At 37.2% G+C, this 22,941-nt stretch overlaps 1 protein-coding gene across 1 annotated transcript in view; it reads left to right on the forward strand.

Moving 5' to 3' along the window:
- CADM2 (cell adhesion molecule 2) overlaps nt 1-22,941 on the forward strand; it is a 123,751-nt gene that overhangs the window by 16,678 nt on the left and 84,132 nt on the right. The window contains exon 4 of the mRNA XM_067289790.1: nt 14,500-14,590. Coding sequence (XP_067145891.1) covers nt 14,500-14,590 — 91 coding nt within the window. The remainder of the gene's footprint in view (nt 1-14,499; nt 14,591-22,941) is intronic.

A 22,941-nucleotide genomic window follows, 5' to 3' on the forward strand; every position in this document is an offset into this window, starting at 1 on the left:
CCACCCTAGACTCACCCATGTCAAGAGACATTCTTCTGGTGTTTTTCCAAAACAGGTTTCCTCCCATCCCCTAAACCACAGTGTGAAAGTTACTATGGACAGTATATTTCAACATTGTTTCAGTACTTTTGTGACTAAGCTTTCATTCTGTCTCCCTTAAAGAAGGGATATTTCTGTATTTGCCAATATAAGATAAAGTTTTAAAAATTATAATAAGAATGTAAATTAAAAGATACAGCCTTCATTACACGTACATCTCTTCATACTGAATGAAAAGTAAATAAGAAGTTATATTTAATTATTTAGCTAAATAATTATGTAAACACTGTGATAATAAGCAAAATTATCTTGTTTAAACTTTTCAGATTAATGAATACTCAAAACAAATGAAACAAAAAGGATAGTAGCAGTAAACAGTAAAGAATAATATCTGTGAACATGAAAGTTCAGTGCCACAATTTGCATGTTTAAATGAGATCAATTAGGTTAATGATGGATGAAAATAAGAAGTCCATGATTTAAATGCAAAATAATTCAGAAACTTGTGGGTCCATTTACTGCCAAACTTTCATCTTTCAACGGGGATATCTAGTTCAAAGGGTTAATGTACAATCCTGACCTTTCCCATCTGGAGGCTTATGTTCAAATGTGGTTTACAAGTGAAATATATTCTAACATAATTTATTTCTCTCTGAAATCTTTTATAGGGAAATCCAGAGTGGTTTATATATTCTGCATGGAAACACTAATAATATGGTGCTTGCAGGTGATTCCATTTGGGTGTCATGTGTTTAAGAGAGGTCTCGAGAAGGTTTCAAGGGAAGTTTGGGAAGGATTGTTGATAATATTAAAAGTAGGCTGTTCAGGAGATAAACAAATATAATTTCCTTTCAGAAGAGTGAGCCTTTAGATATAGGAAAGAGACAACATGTGGGAAAGGATTGAAAAGATAGGGGGCATGGCTACATTGGGAAATGGAGCACAGCAAGGTCATCCCTGAACCATTGCAAATGAATGATTGAACAGCACAGTGCTTTGCCATGTAGAGATACTAGCCTGGGTCCAAAACCAGGTCAGCTGGGTTAGTGTGGTGGTGTTCCTGAATTAATGAGCACTGATGTTGGGGACACAACCTTATGAAGCACATTGTAGGCTTTTGAGGTTGCATAGTTAGTTTGGTCACAACTGGTCATGCACCATGAGTAGAAATCCCCACAATCAAGCCACTGGAGGATGCGCTTAAGTGGGCACGACAAAGAAGACAAGTTAGTTCATCTACCTGAAAAGACCGGAAAACTATTATAATAGAGTAAAAGAGCAGAGCAGCTTATTTCCTGTTCCGATACACCCTTCTCTACCTGAGGAGGTGAGTTCCAGATATAATAAACTGTTACAGACAGACCGTTTAGCCTAACAGAGGTATTCCTAAGACTGACTGACTGACTGATTTTTCAAGCTCCTAATCTAAGTAAACATCGGTTACTATAAAAGTGATTAAAAACTAAACAGTTTCTCTGCGTTGTATTTGATAAGACATGCCTACATGGATATAATGTGAATATAGTTTATGATCTGTGTTAGAGATGCATGGTGGGAGATAGACTTTGCTGAAAAGCTAGAAAGCAAGTTTTAAAATATATATTTTTTAACTACTTTATGTTGGGTAGCACTCACAGGATGTTAAAGACTGAGTGGCTGAATGACGTTCAGTGTCTGAGAAATTCCAAATCAAGTCTCAATTCAAGAAAGAATTTTTCAAGTACATGACTGAGGTCTGTTAAGCTCCGTGCTGCCTTCAAGCATATGCTTCCAATGTCATTTTCAATTTCTTCCTAGCCCAAATTGGGTATTATTTCAGGTGGAGTCTCCTTGGAAGAAGACTGAGAATTATAGAATTTGTATAGCTCATGTCCCAAGTACAGCTCTGGTCACTTTAAGCCAGTGAACCAAATGACAGAAGGATGGAGCTGTTCCAGACCTTCCCCATGGAACTGTTTTGGGGACTGTTTATTTGCAAAAACTCATGATGACCAACCAGATGAGATAATTTAGAGGAAATCATGAATAGAGATAGTTATTAGGACCGCCCAAGGGGGAAAAGTTTGCCCTTTATAATTTCATGTATATATATTCACAAGAAATAGATTGTCAAATTTTTACTCCCTGACACTACTGCTTAGTGATTTTTCTATAGTTTAAACTTTTATAATGTCCACTATCTGGTATGAACTTCAGAGAAAAGCATAAAGCTTGAAGGGGTATTTGGGTGTACTTAGCATTCTGAGCTCTTATTTACTGCACTAAACAACAGTTTTGGATGTGCTGCAGTTCTGATTATCAAGCCATAGGCAAGATAGCTAAGGTTAGACGCAACGGAAAACTAAAGGCCGTAAGCAAAAGAAACTGAGGGTGCCGAAAAGAAAGTTACATTGAAAGGTCAGCCACTGACTCAGTGAGAGTTACACATGTCTTGATAACATCTGAAACAGAGGCAGAAGGTTTTTTTCTCATGCTTTTTTCTTTACTCCTCTTAGGTGACATGGCAAAAATGAGATAAAAGACAAATATAATTAATCTGGAGAGAGCGCAGTGCAAGGCAGCAAAACGATAAATGGAGCAGAGGGGTTTACATATCTGAAAAGATTGGCAAAATTGGGATTGTTTAGTCTTAAGTGGCATGACATAAACAATTAAACAAGTTAAGGGTTATAAAATTAAGCTTCAGCATGATTTGAGTTCATGGAACAAAGCAGAACTGGGTTGCCAAAGAAAATACAATTTTTACAATCTCATTCATGTGTGTATGGGACTTAATGGAAAACTAAGAGACCAGAGACCCTATATTACAAAAGCATATAGAGGAGAATAGCTTTAGGTGGTGCCACTAGTGCTAATTGCCTTTATGCAGTGGCATGCATTCAGAACTCTGGTGCCGGTGCCCCTCTTTCTACCACTTAATTCAGCAGGGTCTACTGATACATGCAATGTTATGCTCCCATTTTTGCTTGCCGGTTTTACAATCAAGGAGATCAAGCACAAAGAAGGGTAAAAATGATCAGTGAATGCAATACATGACAATAGGAAGTATAAGATTTTAACACAGTAGGACTGTGAAATTTTTAGTTTTGGTAGTGTACCTCCATCTTTTCTTATTCGCCTTCCATTATAGGCTACCCTATTTTAATCACATTTTTTAGCAATTATGCTGAACAAGTATGGTATTACTGACAGCTGAGGTGTTGAAACAGGTACTATGAATATTTTTAACCAAGTACTAGATAATCAGTTTTCACAGAATTAGTAACTTAGGTTTCCTGCCAGCTTGATGCTTGAGTTCAGACACTTGTGAATTTTGAGGGAGGGAGGGAAGGAGGGCTTCACTGATCAAGCTTTCTTTTTCCCCACATTGGCATTTGTTGTTGTTTTGCATCCAGAAGAGTGTTTTTGCACTCTTTTGGGGCAAACTGTTATTGATTTTTCCTTCAAAAAGCATCATTTTAAAGTAAATTTGAAAGAGGCAAGATAAAAGATGACATAATTGTCATCAAAGAGTCTCAGATAACAAAGGGCTCATAGTCCTGCTTGGCTGTAAAACAGTTTTTAGAGGAATATAGAAAAAAAAATACAGGAATATCCGTGCAGAGGTAGCACCAAGTATTCACTTTTATCAAAGCTAAATATTTCAAAAAAATATTATAAAAATTAATTTTGAAGCAGAGTGGCAACAGATATATTGAAATGAAATGCCATTCCTATGACAAAACCATTTGCTCTGGATTGCCTCCTCCACAAATATTAGTAATAAAATAATTTGTCAGGCACAAAATACTGAATTTTTATGTCATCTGCTTAAGCAATGAGTCATTCATTATACTCTGAAGCAAAGCATCAGACTTACTGTATGCCCTGGGATAATTTGATGAAGTTTACCAATGCAGTGGACTTTGCAAGTGCCAATTCAATGCAATAGGGCATAGGCAGAAGCTGTGCTACTTGTCATTTACAAAAGAAGCCCAATTTTTGGAAATGCTGGTTCACAGCTGTAGGATACAAGCAGCTGGTAAGTGTAAAAGCTATTAAAAATGGCGAGCTCTTTCACAGAGCTGATTGGAGTACTCCTCTCTCTCAGATCTCATTTGGGATATCCAATTTGCTGTTGTTTTGTACATAGGAATGTGGTTTGTCCTTGAAATTTTTGAATATCTTTTTCTAAACTTAATTACCTAGGTTTTTGTAGAAATAGGAATAAAAATGTATAGAAATACATAATTTTCAAGAAGTTTTGTAATTGCCATCCATATACAAAAATGATAATCTTTTGGTTTCTGAAAAAAGATCACTTAAACTATCCTTGCTTATTCTGGTGCTAATTAATCAATAAAATAGATATATCATCATTTTCAGAAGCATCTGCTTATTTTATTTTTGCTTCTGGAAATGATGGAAAGGTTCCAAGGAAATAAGAGAGAAAAGGCACTATGAAAAATGTGGTAGACTGTGACATAAGTAGATTTCACAAACATCATACTTTTTGGAAAAAAAAACAGACAAAATAAGATTGAAAATAAATGAATTAGTCTCTCAAGAAATACTTAAAAAAAATCTCACCATCCAGCAGTCATTTATTACCAGGTAGCAATAATCTTTTATTGTGGGAATGTTAGATTTTTATAACCTTTTTTGAAATGATAGCACCAGAACTGTTGTTGTTCACTGATGCAATAAAATACCAGAGAAATTTATTGAAGCTCTTCAATATTCAGAAGGCTTGAGGTCATAAAATAAAGCTCTGAAGTAAAGACATGCTGTTTGTAGCTCGTAATTTAGCTAAACTTGTAAGAAGAAATGTGTGTTGTCATGGATTCAGTCATACTAATTTGGACTCTGATACAAAGAAGAAATGGTGGTTAGTGTGCAAAAAATTAAACAACAAGGTAAATAAATTAAAACCGACTGAGTAAAGCTGAGTATTACAGATTAATGCACAAGATGCTGCTGCACACAGTTAAATGATTATGTCAGAACCTAGAGCAGTCTGGGAACAGTCAACTGGCAAAAGTGGAGGGGTGGGAGCCCAACGCGTTTCTATCTTTTTTGGCGGCAAAGGAAAATTTGCAAATCTTCCTCGGCAGGGACAACTGCTGCCTATGCAGAGAACTTGAAACAATAATGCTCAGGGAGAGAAACCTGCCCATTCGTCTGGCCAGGGCAGTGATACTGTGATCCATTGCTCTCAGGACTCTCATTAAAAAGAATGCAACAGGTTATGGCAAGAGGAGAAAGTGCAATAAACCTCAGCAACTAAACACAGCAGAATTTCATATATTGCAGGGAAGCACAACCCACTTGCTGAGGAGACGGCAATCCTCCTGTCCCAGGGAATTCCCAGGGAATCCCAGGGAAATTTCCTCCTTGCCAAATAATCAGACAGCCGTGACATGGATGTTAGACCACAGGCAGGGTCCCTGCCACACTGTACTTTTTTCCCTGGGCTGCCTGGAGCTGAGTTGAATGTTTTCCTAACTGAAGAGTAGTTAATAAGACACTTTCCTTGTTTTGCTTTTGGTCTGTGAAGGTAGAACCTGGCATTCATGGGAAGCTCATTGATTGCAGTATGAAGCATGGCCCTCTCACACAAGCATAGCTCTCTTCCCAAATGGATCAAATGGCATATTTCATATTAATGGCTGCAGTGCAGAATTACATTGTTAAACAAAGCCTTACATTTATTTTATTAGCAGTACTTTTAAGGCTCTGTAAGTCATTGTGTATAGAAGAAAATAACTTCTAGTCACAAAAGGTAATTAGAAACATTTAGTTACCATTCTAAAAGATTAAGTAAGAGGCAATATCAGTGATTTTAGAAGAAAAGTTTTGAATACAGTTGTGCTTCCTGCTGTATTATGAGCATTTGCTTCCTCTGACAAACGCAACAGCTGATTTTTTCTCCCCTCTCTGTATTGGTGTAATTCCTATTACTGTTAATGGAATTTGTACACAAACATTAAGTCGAGCAAGGATCACAGATTTCATTAGAACAGTATCAGATTCTTACCGGAGATGGAGAGACATTCATAACAGCATAAACTACAGAGAGAGAATCACCTTCAAAGCAAACGTATATCAGAATCAAAGTGTTCCAGTGAAGGCCTAGGGTCAAATTATATTAATGGACTGTTTTAAATTATTTAGAACATAAAGAGGGAAAGGCATGCATTTGCCCTGATTTTGAAATAGGCATCTGATCTTTTAATTTGGCTGCATGGAAACTAGTCAGATTGAATGGGGGGGTCATTTTGGAGGTTTATTGATGTTTGTTTTAGTATTATACTGTGTAGAGGTGTGTGTACCTTTTTATTGGCAACAGGCAAACATGAAAAGGGTGGTTTGTGATTGCTGCTAGGCTGTTTTCGTTGAAAGCTCAGAATACTTTTAAAATTTTGTTTGAACTCCTGTGCCTCCCTTTCTTTCTACCATTTTCACTAGATCTAGCTCTTTTAGTATTAGCCAGTCTTCTAAGTTCAAACACTGTGAAAAATAAAGCAAACACAAAATCTCCCGTGTGTTTTAAGAAAGAGAGATTTAGAGAACAGACATCATACCGAGATATACCATTCACAGAGGAAAGAGAAAAAAACTCACCAGTGGATTTTTTATTTCTGGACCCCTAAAGAATCATAAACTAAAATAACTAAAGAGATTCACCTTTCTCCATGCACCTTATATATCACTTTATTGAACCTCAGATGCTACTGTCACCAAATGTGACAATTTTTCCATGCCAAATCTTTCAATATCCTAAAGGCCAGAAAAGACATGGTTCTCTGGTGAGGGACAAGACTGGAAACCAGGAAAAATGTCACCTTCCTGACACTCTCACCCATTTCCATAGAATGATCTGAATCAACCTTTCTTTCCATAACTCTAAATTAAGGCCAATAATACTTTCTATAGAGATAAAAATTCTTAATTTTTATTTTAGTATTTATTCATTTAAACTGCATGCATTCAAACATTATTTGTAGTACTTGATAAATATGCTAATACCATAAAATGTTCTAGGATAATCCTAGAATATGTTTAGCAAAGTTAGTTGTTTTCTTCCTGATTGCTAATTAAACGAGCGTATAACTTATTTTATGTTTATTATTATGCTTGAACTGCTTTGATCAGGACAAAAACATGATAGGCAGGTGCAAGGAGATGGTCAAAACATTTGTGAAATTTCTGTATAGCATGCAAAACCATGAAAGGCCAATACTACAGCAGATGGTCAGTGAAATTTTGTACATCTTGCATCTTACATTGTACTGTTTCATTTTGGGAAGTAGGAGTTACAGATTTCTTGCAATAAATATATTTAAAAATCCAAAGACTTGAAGGGCATTGAGACATTACACTTCATATGAAATAATAATGTGCAAGCAAAAATATCCTAGTTGGGCACATAGCCATCACCAGTTTGGAAAAGGGTTTGTAAAATTTGGGCCAGTACTAGTACAATCTCTAATACCTACTTACTGGCATTGTGATTGCATTTAGTGATTTTTACAATTGTTTGCAAAATGTTTAAAATTGTTTAAATATTAAAAATGTTGCCATCTTTGGCAAGTGAGAAGGATGCCATATTCCAAGGGCACCAGCTCTAAAAAAGGCCTTTGAAAACATTTCACTAAAATCGTGGTATGTAAAACCTGAGAACAGATGTGCCACAGACACTTGATGCTAAGCGCTGCCAGAACTTTCAGTCAAGCATTCCAGGGAGTGTGTGGAGAATATTAAAGTTCTAAGGGTTTTTCTTTTTATGAGTGTGCTAATCTAATTTTAGAAACATTTTTTAAATGTAAATAAGATTAATTGTACTTGTTATGCTAGCTCTGAATTTGTGTGGGGACAGTCTGCATAGTACTGATTATTTTTGAACTTCTAATTTATAATGTAAAATGGGTTAAGAATTTTGTAATATCTTTTCTAGTGTGTCAGAAAATCTTGATTTGTCCAAACTAGGACATAGATGGGAGAAAAACATTTTCAAGTTCAAAGTGAAATTTTAGTTCAAAACCAGAGTGGAAGGGAGACCTTAGAATACCTGATAGACCTCTGTTATCACATGGGAATTCAGCACACGAGTCCTTGCACTTCTTGCCTCAGACCAGTTCTTAATCCAAAGACTCTGAAAGACTGAGTTCTCTAATTACTGGATTACTGTCAGATAAGTCTTTTGCTGGATCTGTTCTACTTAGTGTGAATAATTCAATACTCAGTGGAATAAGGAACCTTATTTTCTCATAGATCTCAGCACAGGCTCTAATCACTGATCTAAAGAGCTAGTCTTGGTAGGTTGGTGAATACTTAAAGCGGAGTACCTATAAATGAGACAGTATAGGAATGGAATCTGAAGTTTGGGGGGTATACCAGCCCTCTGAGATGTAGAATGCTGAAGTACAGGAAACTTCTTCAGAGAATAATTATACTTTCTCTGTAAATAAAAAGAAGCAGAAGTTCTTGTTCAGTTCTGCTTCCTGGGACTTTGGCCACATTGGATGATATTTGGGGTGCTGAGTTTAGTTATTGCATTCATTTTTTAAAAAAATCTATAATGTAGTAGAGAAATTGGAAATCAGGAGCCATGACTTGGGATCTCCATATCTGATATGATATTCCTTTGGAAGTTTCTGCAGCGGAGAACCACTAAGAGTTTTGAATGCTAAGCTTTAAGCAATGTGGAGATCTGCCTCTTAACCAAGTGCACAGTGAACTCTAGCAGCAAGTATTGCTTCTATTAAGCATATATACACTGATTCTCTAGAGAAAACACAGTCATGCATGTGTATTTGAACAAGTGGCATGTCCAGCACCACTGTAATTCCGATGAGTGTCAGGTCACTAATATTTCTACTTTTGATTTACCTTCTCATAGTCATTTCTTAAAAGTCTCAACATATTCTCTGTATTCCACCCACCCTAACATCTGCCCAAGGAAAGAGGTATTTTTATTTTCTGTTTTTAGGAACATGATTGCACTAAGGAGAGAATGTTTTATATCATAACAGAATTAATTTATGCTTACCATATTTGATCTTTTTTCATTTCACTGCCAATTCCTTTTTATCTCAATCCCTTGCTGTAATATATCTTTTAATATAATGTTACCATTTCCTCTCATAAAATGATTTTTCTTTAGAAATCTGGTTAGTCCCACACACCTTTTGCTGATCAATGCCCTAGGACATATGGGGGTCATAGATTGCTTTTGTCACTGAATCAGTAGCTGGAAATATCATGAAAAAGTATTCAGAAAAGTTTTAGTAATCAAATTAGCTAAGGATTGAAAGAACCAAGGACTCATCTTCTAAAGTTACTTAGGAAGAAGAGGCTAAATTACTTTTTATTATCTTGGAACAAGAACGTGCCATTAGGCATTCATTTTCTGATTCAGTTGGTGACGTGCTTTATGGTCTTAAAAAAACTTATTTAGTTTTGTGCATTCTGCTTCCCTTTTTACTCTGTGGTTGTCAAGGACTTACACATATGCTTTAACATAATTTATCATGTGTGACTCTTCCAGTGACTTCTATGTGATTACTTTATATGAAAAAAATTAAGCCTTCATGTAACCTTTTAAGAGCTTTGCTTTATGAATTCCTTAGGGTTATAAAATACTATAAATAAATAATAAACTCTTTTTTACTTGAAGCAATGTAAAAATAGCAAGTGCATTTTGAACAAAAGAAAAAAACTTCTAGCAAAGGGGATCTGATTAACAGCAAAGGTCTGATGAGTGATAACAACCACCTTTACGTTGAAATAGTTTCAAACAGATTAGATCTATCAGTAAAGTAATTCCACAGGGTATTAAAGTTGCCATTAGTTATAGCTAGGAGTACAACAAAAATCGTGTGCTGAAGTGTTTAATTTCTTCGTGTATCAGATAACATTCATTACCAATGTAAATTGAAATCCTTTTTCCACATGCATTTACCAATTCTATATGTTGCTAAATAAAGATGATATTATTTGCCATTCTAATATAGGTGGAATTATGAAAAAAAATAGCCTGATCAAAATTAGATAAATCTGCCTAAAGCTTTGAAATGCCTTCTCTGCTCTTGTGCAATGAAATGCACCCAAAATGAAATTTTTGTCTTTGGTCTGCTGAAATGTGAAGGTGTATATAAAAAAAAAATCCCTAGCTTTTATCTAACTGCGGTTAAGCTGGTATTTCCAGCAGAAAGTCAAGTTCTTGGCACAGGGTGGGCAGAACAATGAAGGTATCTTGCTATGTGTCTAAAGACATGTTTGAGTCTCACCTCAGACTGGTCCAAACAATCAATTGCAGCTTGTAAGTGCCTCATTATTCAAGATAAAGACTTGAGGGCCATGCAGCTCTCACACTGTTGGAGTTGCAGTTGAATAAATAAGTCATTGAGTATGGAAACCAGTGTATTTTACTATGCAGGCTTGCTGGATTACCCACGCTCAAGTAGAGCCTTTTTTTTTTTTTAATGAAATTTTCCCAGTACTTACTCTTTTGCTGATACTTACCCTCTAGATAACTTTCTTACAGTTCAGGCTAAGTGCATATCTGTAGGTACCATGAAGAAGTTTTAATCACTAGTCCCTTGATCATAAGAATTCTGCTTAAAATATTGTTCTATAAGCTTTTACTATGAAACTACAGGGCCAACTCCTAAAAAAAAAAAGTAAATTAATAACGTTCTGTTAAGCTTAATTGATATAAATTGGTACGGCTCTGCTGACTTTAGAGGAGACTCAACAGAGGATCTACTCTGTGTGTTTGTTTTGGTTGTCGAAGGAGAAATTTTTTGGGGCACATCTACTTTACTTAAAAAGAGCTGATGAGCCAATCTGAAAACTTTGTTTGACATAGAGAAAATAAAGTAAGTTAACCTATTTTGCTGTATTGCAGTTCTCACTATGCTTTTCTTTCTTTAGACTTTGTTTTCTGTTATTGTTGTTTTCTGGAGATTAGATGGTGTTCCCATTGTTATGATTAATACTTCTGGGTGTGACAGTTTAAAGCCCACTGTACTGATATAGTACATTTATACTTCTCAAATACTTGTAAAATGAACAGCTCCAACAGGAGGTAGTATTTTGTAATGTAGGGTATTTTATGTTCTGGAAAAATGTCAGTCAGCACGGTTCTATTGTCTTTGTTAAAATAACATTTTTAGGTTACTTATGCAGTTAGTCTAAAGATTTCTTCCAATTTTAAATATTGATGTGAATGAGAAAGTGGAGGATGAGTTCATCTTAATTGTTACCTTTTATAAATGTATATTTTAATTCTGGAGAAAAAACAAGGCCAACATAAAAACGAAGTGGGAAAAGTAACACTGAGATTGAAGCACCCAAAAGAGTATCAAGCAGTCTTTTTAAAGCACTGTTAATAAAAGGGTAAATGGTAAGCTTCACTAAAAACTATATGTTGAATTAATTGTTATGTTTCCTGTTTTAAAAAAGCAAGTAATTGCTGTACAAGTCAATTAGTAGGGAAAACCACAAAGAAATACATATTTCCTACACAACCTTATTGTGCTTTAGAGAGTGAAACATAAATGTAAGATCCTTCATAATCTGGATTAGTCAGCTCTGTCTAGAAGTGCATGGAGAACAGAGTGCTGTCTGGGGCATTAAATAAAGAAGGAATGGGAACTGTATCAAGATGGGGGGAAATAGCACTGAATTGGTCCGTGCAAATGCAAGCTTAATTGTCTGAAAGCCCCTCTTCAATTTTTATTTGGGTCACTTATGGTAATGCATAAAATGCTGGTCATTTTTTAAGTATTATTTAAGCCAGAAATGCTAGTTAGGTGGTCCTTTAATTTCTTTTCTCACCTCTGGCTATCATTATTATTTCCATGCAAAATTTAGCTTTTTCACATTTCTCTGGAAATCTCTTGATCTCATTGCATTAGTTGTCTCCATCCCTTGGTTAAATCCTTCATGTATTCCTGTCTGATACTAATTTGTTCCTCTGGTCCAATGTATAGTCAAGAGAGTAACTTGTTCATCTCCAGTAGCACCACTGAAATCACAGAAGTACTTGATGCTGTGATTTATCAAGGCACTTCAGGTCAGTGCCTTAAGCATGTGCTAAAAATGAAGCAAATGCCTGCATGAACCCCAAGGATTAGCTGCCTGCATAATGGTTTCAAGGGTCCTTAAAAATGTGAACTTGTGGAACAGTTTCGCTACTGGTGTAATGTTAGCACAGCTCTACTGAAATCCAAATGACTCTAACAATGACTTTAGTGGAATTATGACAAGTCTACACTAAACCTTCCCCTTTTTTGTGCAGTGCTGGTAATTATGACATGCCAAAAATAAAAATCAAAGTTAGAAAAAGCTTTATATCTGGGCATTTGATACACCAGAGGGTTGTTCTACCATTCAGAGGGACCTTTACAGACTGGACAGATGGGCAGAGAGGAACCTCAGGAAATTCAACAAAAGGAAGTGTGAAGTCCAGCACCTGGGGAGGAATAACCCCATGCACCAGTACAGGCTGACCCGGGGAGAGCAGCTTTGTAGAGAATGCCCTGGGTGTCCTGGTGGACAACAAGTTGACCATGAGCCAGCAACGCCGCAAAGAAGGCCAATGCATATCCTGGGCTGCATTAGGCAGAATGTTGCCAGAAGTTTGAGAGAGGTGGTCCTTCCCCTCTGCATGGCACTGGTGAGGCCACAGCTGAAGTGCTGGGTCCAGTTCTGGGCTCCTAGTACAAGAGAGCTACTGGACTAAGTCCAGAGAAGGGCTATTAGAATGGTTAAGGAACTGGAGCATCTCTCGTATAACGAAAAGCTGAGAGAGCTGGGACTGTTTAGCCCGTAGAAGGCAAGGCTCAAGTGGGGACCTTATCAATGTGTATAAATATCTAAAGGGAGGGTGTAAAGAAGATGGAGTCTTCTCAGTGGTGCCTGGTGACAGGATGAGAGGCAATGGGCACAAACTGAAACACAGGAAGCTCCATATGAATCTAAGAAAAAACCTTTTGTTTACTGTGAGGGTGACAGAGCACTGGAACAGGTTGCCCAGAAAGGCTGTGGAGTCTCCATCCTTGGAGATACTCAGAACCTAACTGAGTCCTGGTCAACCTGCTGTAGGTGACCCTGCTTGAGCAGGGGGGTTGGACTAGATGATCTCCAGTGGTCCCTTCCAACCTCAACCGTTCTGTGATTCTGTGATTTTTAATTGTTTATGTGCTATTGAGTGTTTAATAGAAATATTAGTATCTCAGTATGAGATTGTATCCTTACAGCACATCCTTTTTCCATTTGATTTTGTAGTGTCATACTCTTTCACATTTTGTTGATAATGGGATGTCTGTGCTGTCACTTGTCACTCTGCTACCGCAGTGCTAAATCAGATAGGAACTGGAAATTGTGTGGGCCAAAACTTGGATAACCCTAGTTTTGCAGGTTAAAGTGTTTCTTGTGCCATAGATGAAGTTTGTTTTTATATTAGGAAACTATAGAGGAAAGTAAAGGAGTTACATTTTCCTATTAGGTCTGCAAATTTTCCTCTCTAATTAATTCCTAAGGAGAAAAACTGTTTTGTGTGGAGATGTTTCTTTCTCTTTGATCTTTTTTTCTCCATATAAAGAGGCGCCCATTTAGTTCATGTAGCATATTTTGATTATGAGAATTATTACATGTTTGCAAGCCAGCTAACAAAATGTTTTAAAAATTAAAGACCTATTATCAACTGTTTTATTCTGCATGAATTCACAATATTTATATTGTGTATCTTTCTACAGTCATAGCATAAAGTTAATTCCAGTATACAGGAATAGTATTTTTAAGCTTTTGGGAAAAATTATAGACTTTTGTATAGGGCTTTTCCAGATATTTAAGTCATTCTTTTTGTAAATTTGGGGATGAAAAGAAAAAAAAGGTTGTGTTTTAGGGGCAGCATTATTGCATTTCAGAAATAATATCCTGTAAAATGACTGTAACAAGGTATTTTATCTAAAAGCCCATTGTAGGTTTCTTATTATGAGTTTCAAGCTTCTGCAACAATAAAAGCACTCTTATTCAAATGTATATTATTGCATTCATTTCTCTAATAGCAGTATTCCATCATATCAGCCTATAAATAGAGAAAGAAACAATGGCACAGAGTATTTGTTATTCATCCTCAATATTTTTTATTCCGTTGTTAGGTATCAGTCTGTGGAATACTCACACAAAGCATTTGCATGGAATACAGGGAAAAGAAAGTTATTTCCTCTGAGTATACACGTGCTTTCTATTTGTGTTTCCTTGGGATATAAAAATTTAGTGTTTCAGTTGCATTGGTCATTTTTATTGTCTTCTTGAAGACAATGAAAATTGCACAAGGCTTCAAATAAAAGCATCTCCAAGTGTAAATTAAATCTTGGGTGTAGTCTTTTGTAAATGGAGAAGAATGTACTCTTCTATAATAAATCCTTTTCTTGTATTTCAACAAGATGTCTATTTTTTTCTTCCTAGATACACCTTTAGTTAAAATCATTTCTTCCAATTCATGGCCTGAAGAAGGACAATCTATAATTTTGACTTGTGAATCCAAAGGAAAACCAGTGTAAGTGATTTAACAAGCAATATGTTTTCATTATTTTCCTTATTCTGCTGTGATTGCAATCTTCAGCTGCAGAAATCTGCTGTTTTTGTCTTGTCCTGGGGTGTAAAGTGATCGCTGGTATAGAAAACCCCTTGAAGCCTGTCTTCATTAAGTGTCTGTAGAAGATTGGTCCTTTACTTTGTCATCTATTTTAGTTTTCAGGAAGAATTCGAGCTGTGAGATTTTTTTCGGTCAGGTATATCAGCCTGAAAGGAGTGCAGGCTTAATCAGTCACTGTTTACATCATTGAACTGATAAAAGAAGAGACAAAACATCTCATGAAAAACTTCCCCCATCAACTAGCTTTAGAGAAAATATATTGAACTTTCTGGATGCTTCAGCTGTCATTTACAAGGGAATTTGAACTTTAACGATATATGCAATTTGACTACTTGGTTATTTCAGAATTTGAAAAGATTTAGTCTGCTTTAAGAATATAAATTGTTTTACTTGGATATTAATATCCCTGCCAGCAGTATTTTTAAAGGCAAGTCTGCAGAAACTACCTCTTGCACAGCATCTACTATTTAAAAAGATTTTAAAAATGTTTTCCCTATAGTTATGATAGACCTTCCTCTTTACAACAGAAACTTCTTTAGTTGAGCTGTTATGCATTTACCCATGAAGAACATAAATAGTCATGTTGCTTAAATATTAACCAAATACTCAAAAGATTAATATGTAGTGTTGCATAGAATGATGACACGTAGCTTTAGAATGGTTTTGAAAATAATAGGGTGATCATATTTTGGTTCTAGAAATGGTGCAAATTGCATGCCAAAAATCATATGTCACTTAAGGTTGAATTTCTCCTTCGTGTAACTTGAGTGACTTTATGGAACTGCTAATGTAGGAACCTGAAGTCAGATTTAGGTAAAGGGTTGGGAATTGAAATCCAAAGTTTCCATTTTGAAAAGCTCTTAGTTTAGTCCAGCATCATTTCAACTCCATAGGTGCTTTTCTTTCTTACATTGTATGCCTATATAATTTTAAAGTAACTCATTCTGTCCAAATCTTGACTGAGCTGAGCAACTCAACATCTAGCTCATGCTTTTACTCTGCTTGAGACCAGAACGCTGGGGGTCTTTCATATTAATCTTACATGGTGCTCAGTGTAATCATTTTTCCGTGCGCTCACAAAATTTGGTTCCAGCCACCTCTTGCTTTTATAATATACTTGAAGGAGAAAGAACTACCCATTTATAGAATAGCCTTTGAGCCTTCACCCAGGTATTGGGAGGTAGGGAGTAAGTTCCCCATTTCTTTCCAATCCAGCAGAAGATGTGTAAGTGCTTATTTTTATGGAAGAGATCAGCCCTGATTGCCCTGAGTGAGCAATTGGCTAGGCGGAATTTAGGATTTTCTCCATCTCAGTGTTTTCCACGTGACTAACAGTCAGCAGCTGCATGCTGAGAGTACTGTTTGGCATATTGACTTTGGGGATCCTAGCCCCAGGTGCTTAATTTTCCCTATTCAGCTAACATGCACAGTAGGCATAAAGATTTAAGTGAGGTGGTCATTACATATTTTTAGTTAGTGTTGTACACCAGGTAGGTGCCAGTTCTTTCTGATCTTGGCAAGAAAGTATGCCCACTCAAATCTTTAAGTATAATACGACATTTAATCAGAATATTCAAAGGTAGGAGTGAAATAAAATGTTATCAGTTAAATCCTCCTGTGATTCTGTGATAAATCTTCCATCCCTTCTGATACTGGGAACCTCGAGTGATACATCATCGGATGGACCTATTGTCAAGCAAAAGGGTGTTCACATGAGAACCTGTTGCCTCCCTTTTAGATAAAGACAAGGAGATGCAGGTGACATAATCGCCAGTGCCATGTGGGAGCTGCCTGCAGGCTCTTCCATTACAATTAGCCAGCTAAGTTTCTCCTGCAGCCCTATGTGCAGCACTGGACAGGCCTGTGCCTGTGTGAGTTGACTCAGGTCAACTCTTAGGTGGGTCACTATCTCCTCAGTGTACAGCAACCTCCCGGTTAGGATCATTGCACTTCTCTGTTGCTTGTTTCAGGGGAGGGCCAGGTTGGCCCTTCACATTTTGAGCCTTTAAGTCATAAGAAAGTTTGGAGGGTTAATTTCTTGGTTTTGTGCTTTTTTAATTTTGTGAGACAGACAGCTGAAGTTTGGACAGGTGGATGTAATGGGAGGGAGGGAGGGAGGGAGCAGGAGACTTATATAATACTGACTAGATGTTCTGTTCCTCCAGTGATTTCACCTCCCTCTAAATTTCAGACCAAAGTGGAAAGGTGTTCTTCAGTATCTAGGTGTGTGGAAATCATTTCAGCTATCTTTAATTATCTGCACAGTAGATGTCTACCTCTGAGCTGCTCAGCTGGGCTTCTGTTTTCATTCGGGGGGAGAGAAATAGGCACTGTTATGACATGACTGATCTGATCTACACTAGGCACCTACTGGAGAAAGAGCTGCACAGGACCTTTCCTGAGGCACTTTTTCTCCACTGACTACATGGAGTTTAGGCAGCTTAGCTGGTTATCTACCTCAACAGTTTGGGAGACCAAATATAGATGTCTAAATATACATATTTATATCTATCTCAAATTCAAATCTGTATTTTTTTTTGGTCAGATACATCTCACTTTAGGTACAGCTTATAATCACAGTTTCATAATCTTTGTTGAAAAATGGGCTTTTTTTCACATGCCAAAGGTGTTAGACTCTGTTACAAAAAGAGACAATTAATATTCTCAGATTTTAGATTTTCTTGTAGCCCCCGGTGTTAATCAGTCATTTCTGAAGCTAATAAAAAATGCGAAAAAATATATGTTTTAGCTTGACATATATAATATTTTACATTTGATACATTAAATATTGTAGATATTCTTTATATATTACTATTAGGAGATACTAGTTAAAAAAAATTAAAATGGCGATCCATTCGAGGTTATTTACTGAAAAAATACAGTTTTTTTTCAAAAGAAGACTCAGTTGCAACCTTAACAGATTCAAATGCAGATTTTTCACATGGTTTTGAAAGGGCAGCCAAGGAAAAATTCCACACCACAGAATTATCAAGGCAGGGCATCTGTATGTGGTGGCCTTTGGGGCACAAATATTTTGTGCCAATAAATGCACCTCTAATTGTGCATACAGCAAAAGCTGCCAACATCAGCTGCTCTGTATTGCTTCATTAGGTCAGTCTTTTACGGCACAGAGCCAGTAATAAATAGGCATCCTCCTGGGAGCAGTTTGCAGTTGCTTAGCATGAGAAACAGTAATGTCATGCTCCCAACCTACATTGTGATTACCTTCTGGCTTAGAGAGAGAGAAATTGGAGGGGTCCACAGAGCCTAAGTATGTCAGTGTCACAAGATGAGTAGGTGATGAAATAGTAAAGAGAAAGAAAGGGGAGGGTAAGCTGTGGGCTGCATGGAGAGCTCAGAATCAACCAGCGGCCCTTCATAGCCATTTGCATGCTATGGGTTAACTTCTGTACACTCCTGTCAACTTTATATTTGGCTTCCTGTTTGCAGCAGTCAGTCATACCAGTGAATGAGCACTTACTTATAGGTACATTCCTCTTACATCTCAGAGTGATGTTATAAAGCTTCAGAATGGTGTTAGGGATTAATATGAAGGAAGAGTCAAGCAGGATTGTGGCTGTGGTGATATTCGTGATATTGAGAACTGCTGCAGGGTAATTCTTTCCCAAAGAGAAAAGCAGAATGAGGCTAAAACTAAAATATACTTGCCACATCTCACATCTCACCAAGCTCCTCCTTGCAGTGATTCTGTCCCTCAAACCATGTACATCGTGGATACCCTTATATCGTCTTTCAAAGCTACAACATAGCCCTCAGGAAAAGCCCTGCCTAACTCTTGCCTTTTAGCAGGGAGTGGGAGGGGAACTTTGCTCAGACTGGCATCTTGGGAAATCAACTGTCTGTCTTCTGCATCTCCCCCTTAAGCATCATTCTCTAGAGAATTGTCAGAGAGATGAGAAACAACTGTCTTCAAGCTGTGAGAATTTGAGAGCTAAGGCCCTTCTTCAGGGTATAAGATTTGGCTTGGCCTGTCAATGGCCATGGCTTTGGACAAGAGAAAAAATGGCATCAGGCACCTGGATGTGTGCAGCATCAATTGCCAAAATGTGCCAGGCTGGCTGGAATTATCCCAAACTCTAAGGTCCCTTGTTGCTACAAAAGGGTGTTGCTTCACCTTCCTGGTCTTAGTGTCGACTTAGCAGTGTGGTGGTACAAGTCTGCCAAATGGGCTGAGGGGCAGAAGAGAAGTGGGACTGGGCAGAGGTGGCAGAGAGGAAGATGGGAAGATGATCCGGGGAGGCAGCGTGAGGGGGGAGTAAGAAGGGATCCACAAATTCAATAACCTTGCTGTTTTACCTCTCTGCTCATCACTGTGAGGATGAGAATAGCTCTGACTCCCATTCAGGCTTTGTGCATATTACTAGTAGGAGAATTAGTTTGGAAGCAGGAGCTGTTCTTCCAGGTAAAGATTCTGTTGCTGCTGTAACAGCGCAGTGAGACCCATAAAAAGAGCAGGCCAGGTTTGCTGTGTGTTCTGCAATGCTTTTGCAAAGCCAGGCTGTGCGGGGGATTGCTAAGGTGTTGCAAGTTTATACAGGCTCTGCCACCGTTTTCTCTGGAGTACGTGTTGTGGCCAGTGAAGAGGAAGGTTGCCTTGGCTGCCAAAGAGATGCCGGGGAGGCTATTGCAAGAGCAGTCAGCCCTTGGGCTGGCCCTTTGGGGCTCTGATTGAATATGTTTCATGTCCCACGTGGTGAGGATGACCCTACTGACCGTGATGTCGAGTCAGACTGGCAATGGTAAGATAATAAGGGGAGGCCTTATGCAGTGTCTTTCAAAAGAGAAATCTCTTGCTTCCCTATGTAACTCTGGCTAAGTTTAGTCCCTCCAGGATCTAGCATCAAATTCTTTAAAAAATTCAAGTTACACTTAGGGATTTAGATCTCTGGATTTGATGATGTTCTAGTCCAGTTTGTGTGGAATCTGGGGCACCAGTTCTAAACAAATGTGAAAAGCTGATGTTTGGAATATTTTATGTATAAAGAGATGACATTTTCAATTTAATTTTTCCATTGGGGGAAAGGAAAAAAGCATATGCGTATTTTTTGTTTCTTAAGTGTGTTAGGAGTGGTTTTGTTTCTTTCTCTCTGTTTCTTACGTTTCTTTGTTTCTTCTTCTTTCTTTGTTTCTTATTTTTATTTCCTAGAATGGATATTTTAAATGCATATGATGATGCCTCAGATATTCTTCTTCAGTCTTAATTATTCCTACAGTTGGAATAAGTTTGGTCAGAAGCAAAACAAAATGTAATTACAACTGAAAATGTGCAAAGTCAAAACGCAGTAGTCTCTCTGTTCTACATGTGGAATACTGAATGATAATCAAATGATAAGCCGGTTTGTCTGTAAGATGCTGAAAAATAAATAGGGGATGATATTCTCTCCATCAGCATTATGGTGTTTTTTTAGAAGGCTTCTCCATCACTGTAGCAGAGTGTGGAAATAGTGGAACCGAACAGACACATAACTCTGACGTTTCTTATCCTCTTACTGAAAGTCAGTAATTTTTTCTCTGTCTTACCCTAGTCATTAAATTCAAATCTTATGACCAGCTATAGGTTTGTGTTTGACAAACATAAGTTTAGTGTTCAGCATTTCAATATGTATCTTTTTAATGCTGTTATTTGATTGATTGACGGCCATTTGGTAGACCAGATTTAGAGTTTTCTTTTGGACTTGCATTTGTGCCAGGTAAGTCTCTTTTTATGCTGGACTCGGTTGTTGGTTTGTTCACCCTCTTGAAAATTTTAATAATAATGATTTCTGTTTCTTCAGTTGTAGATAAAAGTGTTTAGCCATTTCTTAGCATAACTTAGGTCAAGACCACGTGGCTGTATTTGTTCAATATCACATTCCTCCTTGGTGTGACTGTTGTATATTTTCAAACCAGATTGAAGCTAATCTCTTGTCTTTTCAGTCCTTAGAGCTATTTTTTCTTTTCCAGAATTTTTGACTGGATCCCAGACAGTCGTCAGGCTATGACATTTTTCTAAATAAACTAGTCTAGTATGGCCGTAAGGTGTCAGAATCTCTTCCTTATTTATTATTATTATTTTTTTTAGGTTAGTGTAGTTTTACCTAGATTATGTTCATTTTCCAAAAAAGGAAATGTGATTAGGCTCCAGAAGTAACACACATCCTTTTAATGAACTCATTTGCATTGTCTGGACTTACAGCTTTAGAAATAAAATCATATTGCATGACAACATGTTGAGTTTTTTTTTTTTTTTAATAAGCAAAGTCAGCTGTTTTAAAAACAAAGAGCAAAATGACCATTAGCACTGTTGTCTGTACTTTTGCCTGTATTAACAAAGATTTTAAGAGCCAATATTTTCTAATTGCAAGTTGTGGCTTCTATGTATCATTTCATTTTAACAGAACAATATATTGTAGTGACTCAAAACAGATCCAAAGCTGAACTCAAAAGTAAAACACAATGAAAGAAAAGTTCCATTTTTAATATTCTCAGGCACATATGAAATATGTTTTTAGCAAGTCAGTGTCTTTTCAGGAAGTACCTCAAACTGTAATGGAATAATTAGTGCACAGGAAACAAAGCGGGAATTGCCTGTCTCCTGTGTGCAGTTGAGAAATATCTATTCATGCAGCTCAAAGGTATCATAAAATAGTTGGTTGACTAATGGAGAGTGAAAATTTGGCCTTGTTGAAATAAACTGGAAAGCTATCTTTTACTTCAGAAAGGCGTAAAGGCATGTTTTAGGACATATTTAGCAGTCATTCTTTGTCAACCAATGTGCAGACTTCCCTGAATAGCTGGAGTACTGAGCAGCAGTTGAAGGTAGCCTGTGTCCAGACTTCAGGAGCAGGAAAGGAACAGTGTGTGGCCTGTTATAAGATTTTTTTTTTTTTTTGGTCAAGGCTGAAAGATTCTTGTAGTAGGAAACTTAATGCTCTGCAGCTAGAAAAGATATCAAGGAATACTTTCTCTGCCAAATGTCTGCTTACTGTGGTAATTATTAATGCATTGAGTAGGCTTATAAAGCTATGAAAGTTCAGTTTTGGATACAATACTGAAAAAACACCAAGTTTTTATTTCAGGAGAAGGTTCCCATATGTATTCTTCACCAGTATAACATTATTTTTAGGATCATGAAAAAGGTAATAGAGGAAAGCATGATCAGTAATAAACACTGATATTGTAAGTACACAATAATCTAAAATGTGGTCAAATAAATATTTTAATATCAGAAAAATCATCTCATTTTAATAATGAGGGCATGCCAAATAAACTTAGAACACTGTAAAACTTTTGTAAGCTATGTGTGTGGTGTCACCACAGCAAATGAAACATGAAGATCCATCTTTTCTAATATTCCTTGAAAAAGACTCCCTGAAGTGAGGCAAACATTTTGCAAAGGCTGATGGAAAGAAATGCTAAAAACAACAGAGAAATACACAATAATATTCTGTCAGTGACCCCACAAAGTTGCTGTTTCACCTAAGAAGGACCTGATAGGGCTCTAGGCTGAAAAAAGAAGACTTAGTAAAGTTAGTTAACTAGGATTTAGTTATCTGAAAGCACCTGAGCCTGGACTCATGCTGCCTCATAGCATACTATTAACCAGGACCCAGAGGTCCTTTTTGGCACAGGTGCAGGACTTTGCATCTGTCTTTACTAATTTCATGAGGTTCCTATGGGGCCATTCCTCCAGCCTGCGTAGGTCCCTCTGCATGGTGGCTCTCCCCTCAAGTAGACTGACTGCAATGCCCACTTTGATCTCATCCACAAGCTTAATGAGGGTACGTTCCACCTTCTCACATGGGTCTTTGATAAAGATATTAAACAGGACAGGTCCCAAGATAGACTCCTGAAGAACTCTGCTTGTAACAGCTGCTAGGTAGAGTTTCAGCTGCTAACGGCTACCCTTTGAGCCCAGCAGTCCAGCCAGTTTTTCACCCATTTAGTAGTCCACTCAGCCAGAACAAATGCAACATCCCAGCCTGGATAAACGAGTATGGTAGGAGACCATGTCCAAAATTTTCCTTAAGGCAAGGCAGACAACATCCACTGCTCTCCCTTCATTCACAGATCTAGTCATTTCCCTATAGTTTTCAAGTGTTTGGTAGTTAGAAAATTATTTGTTTCATGAATAGTTTTGTCTTGGGTCCAAGGATAAAATGTAGCAGCGAGAAAAGAATAGAAAATCTCTTCCTTCCGCAGAATAATTACCTTAGTTCAAACTGATTCCAAGTGGAAAAACCTCCAAAACT

This window comes from Apteryx mantelli, chromosome 1 (assembly GCF_036417845.1).
Source record: "Apteryx mantelli isolate bAptMan1 chromosome 1, bAptMan1.hap1, whole genome shotgun sequence".
NCBI lineage: Eukaryota > Metazoa > Chordata > Aves > Apterygiformes > Apterygidae > Apteryx > Apteryx mantelli.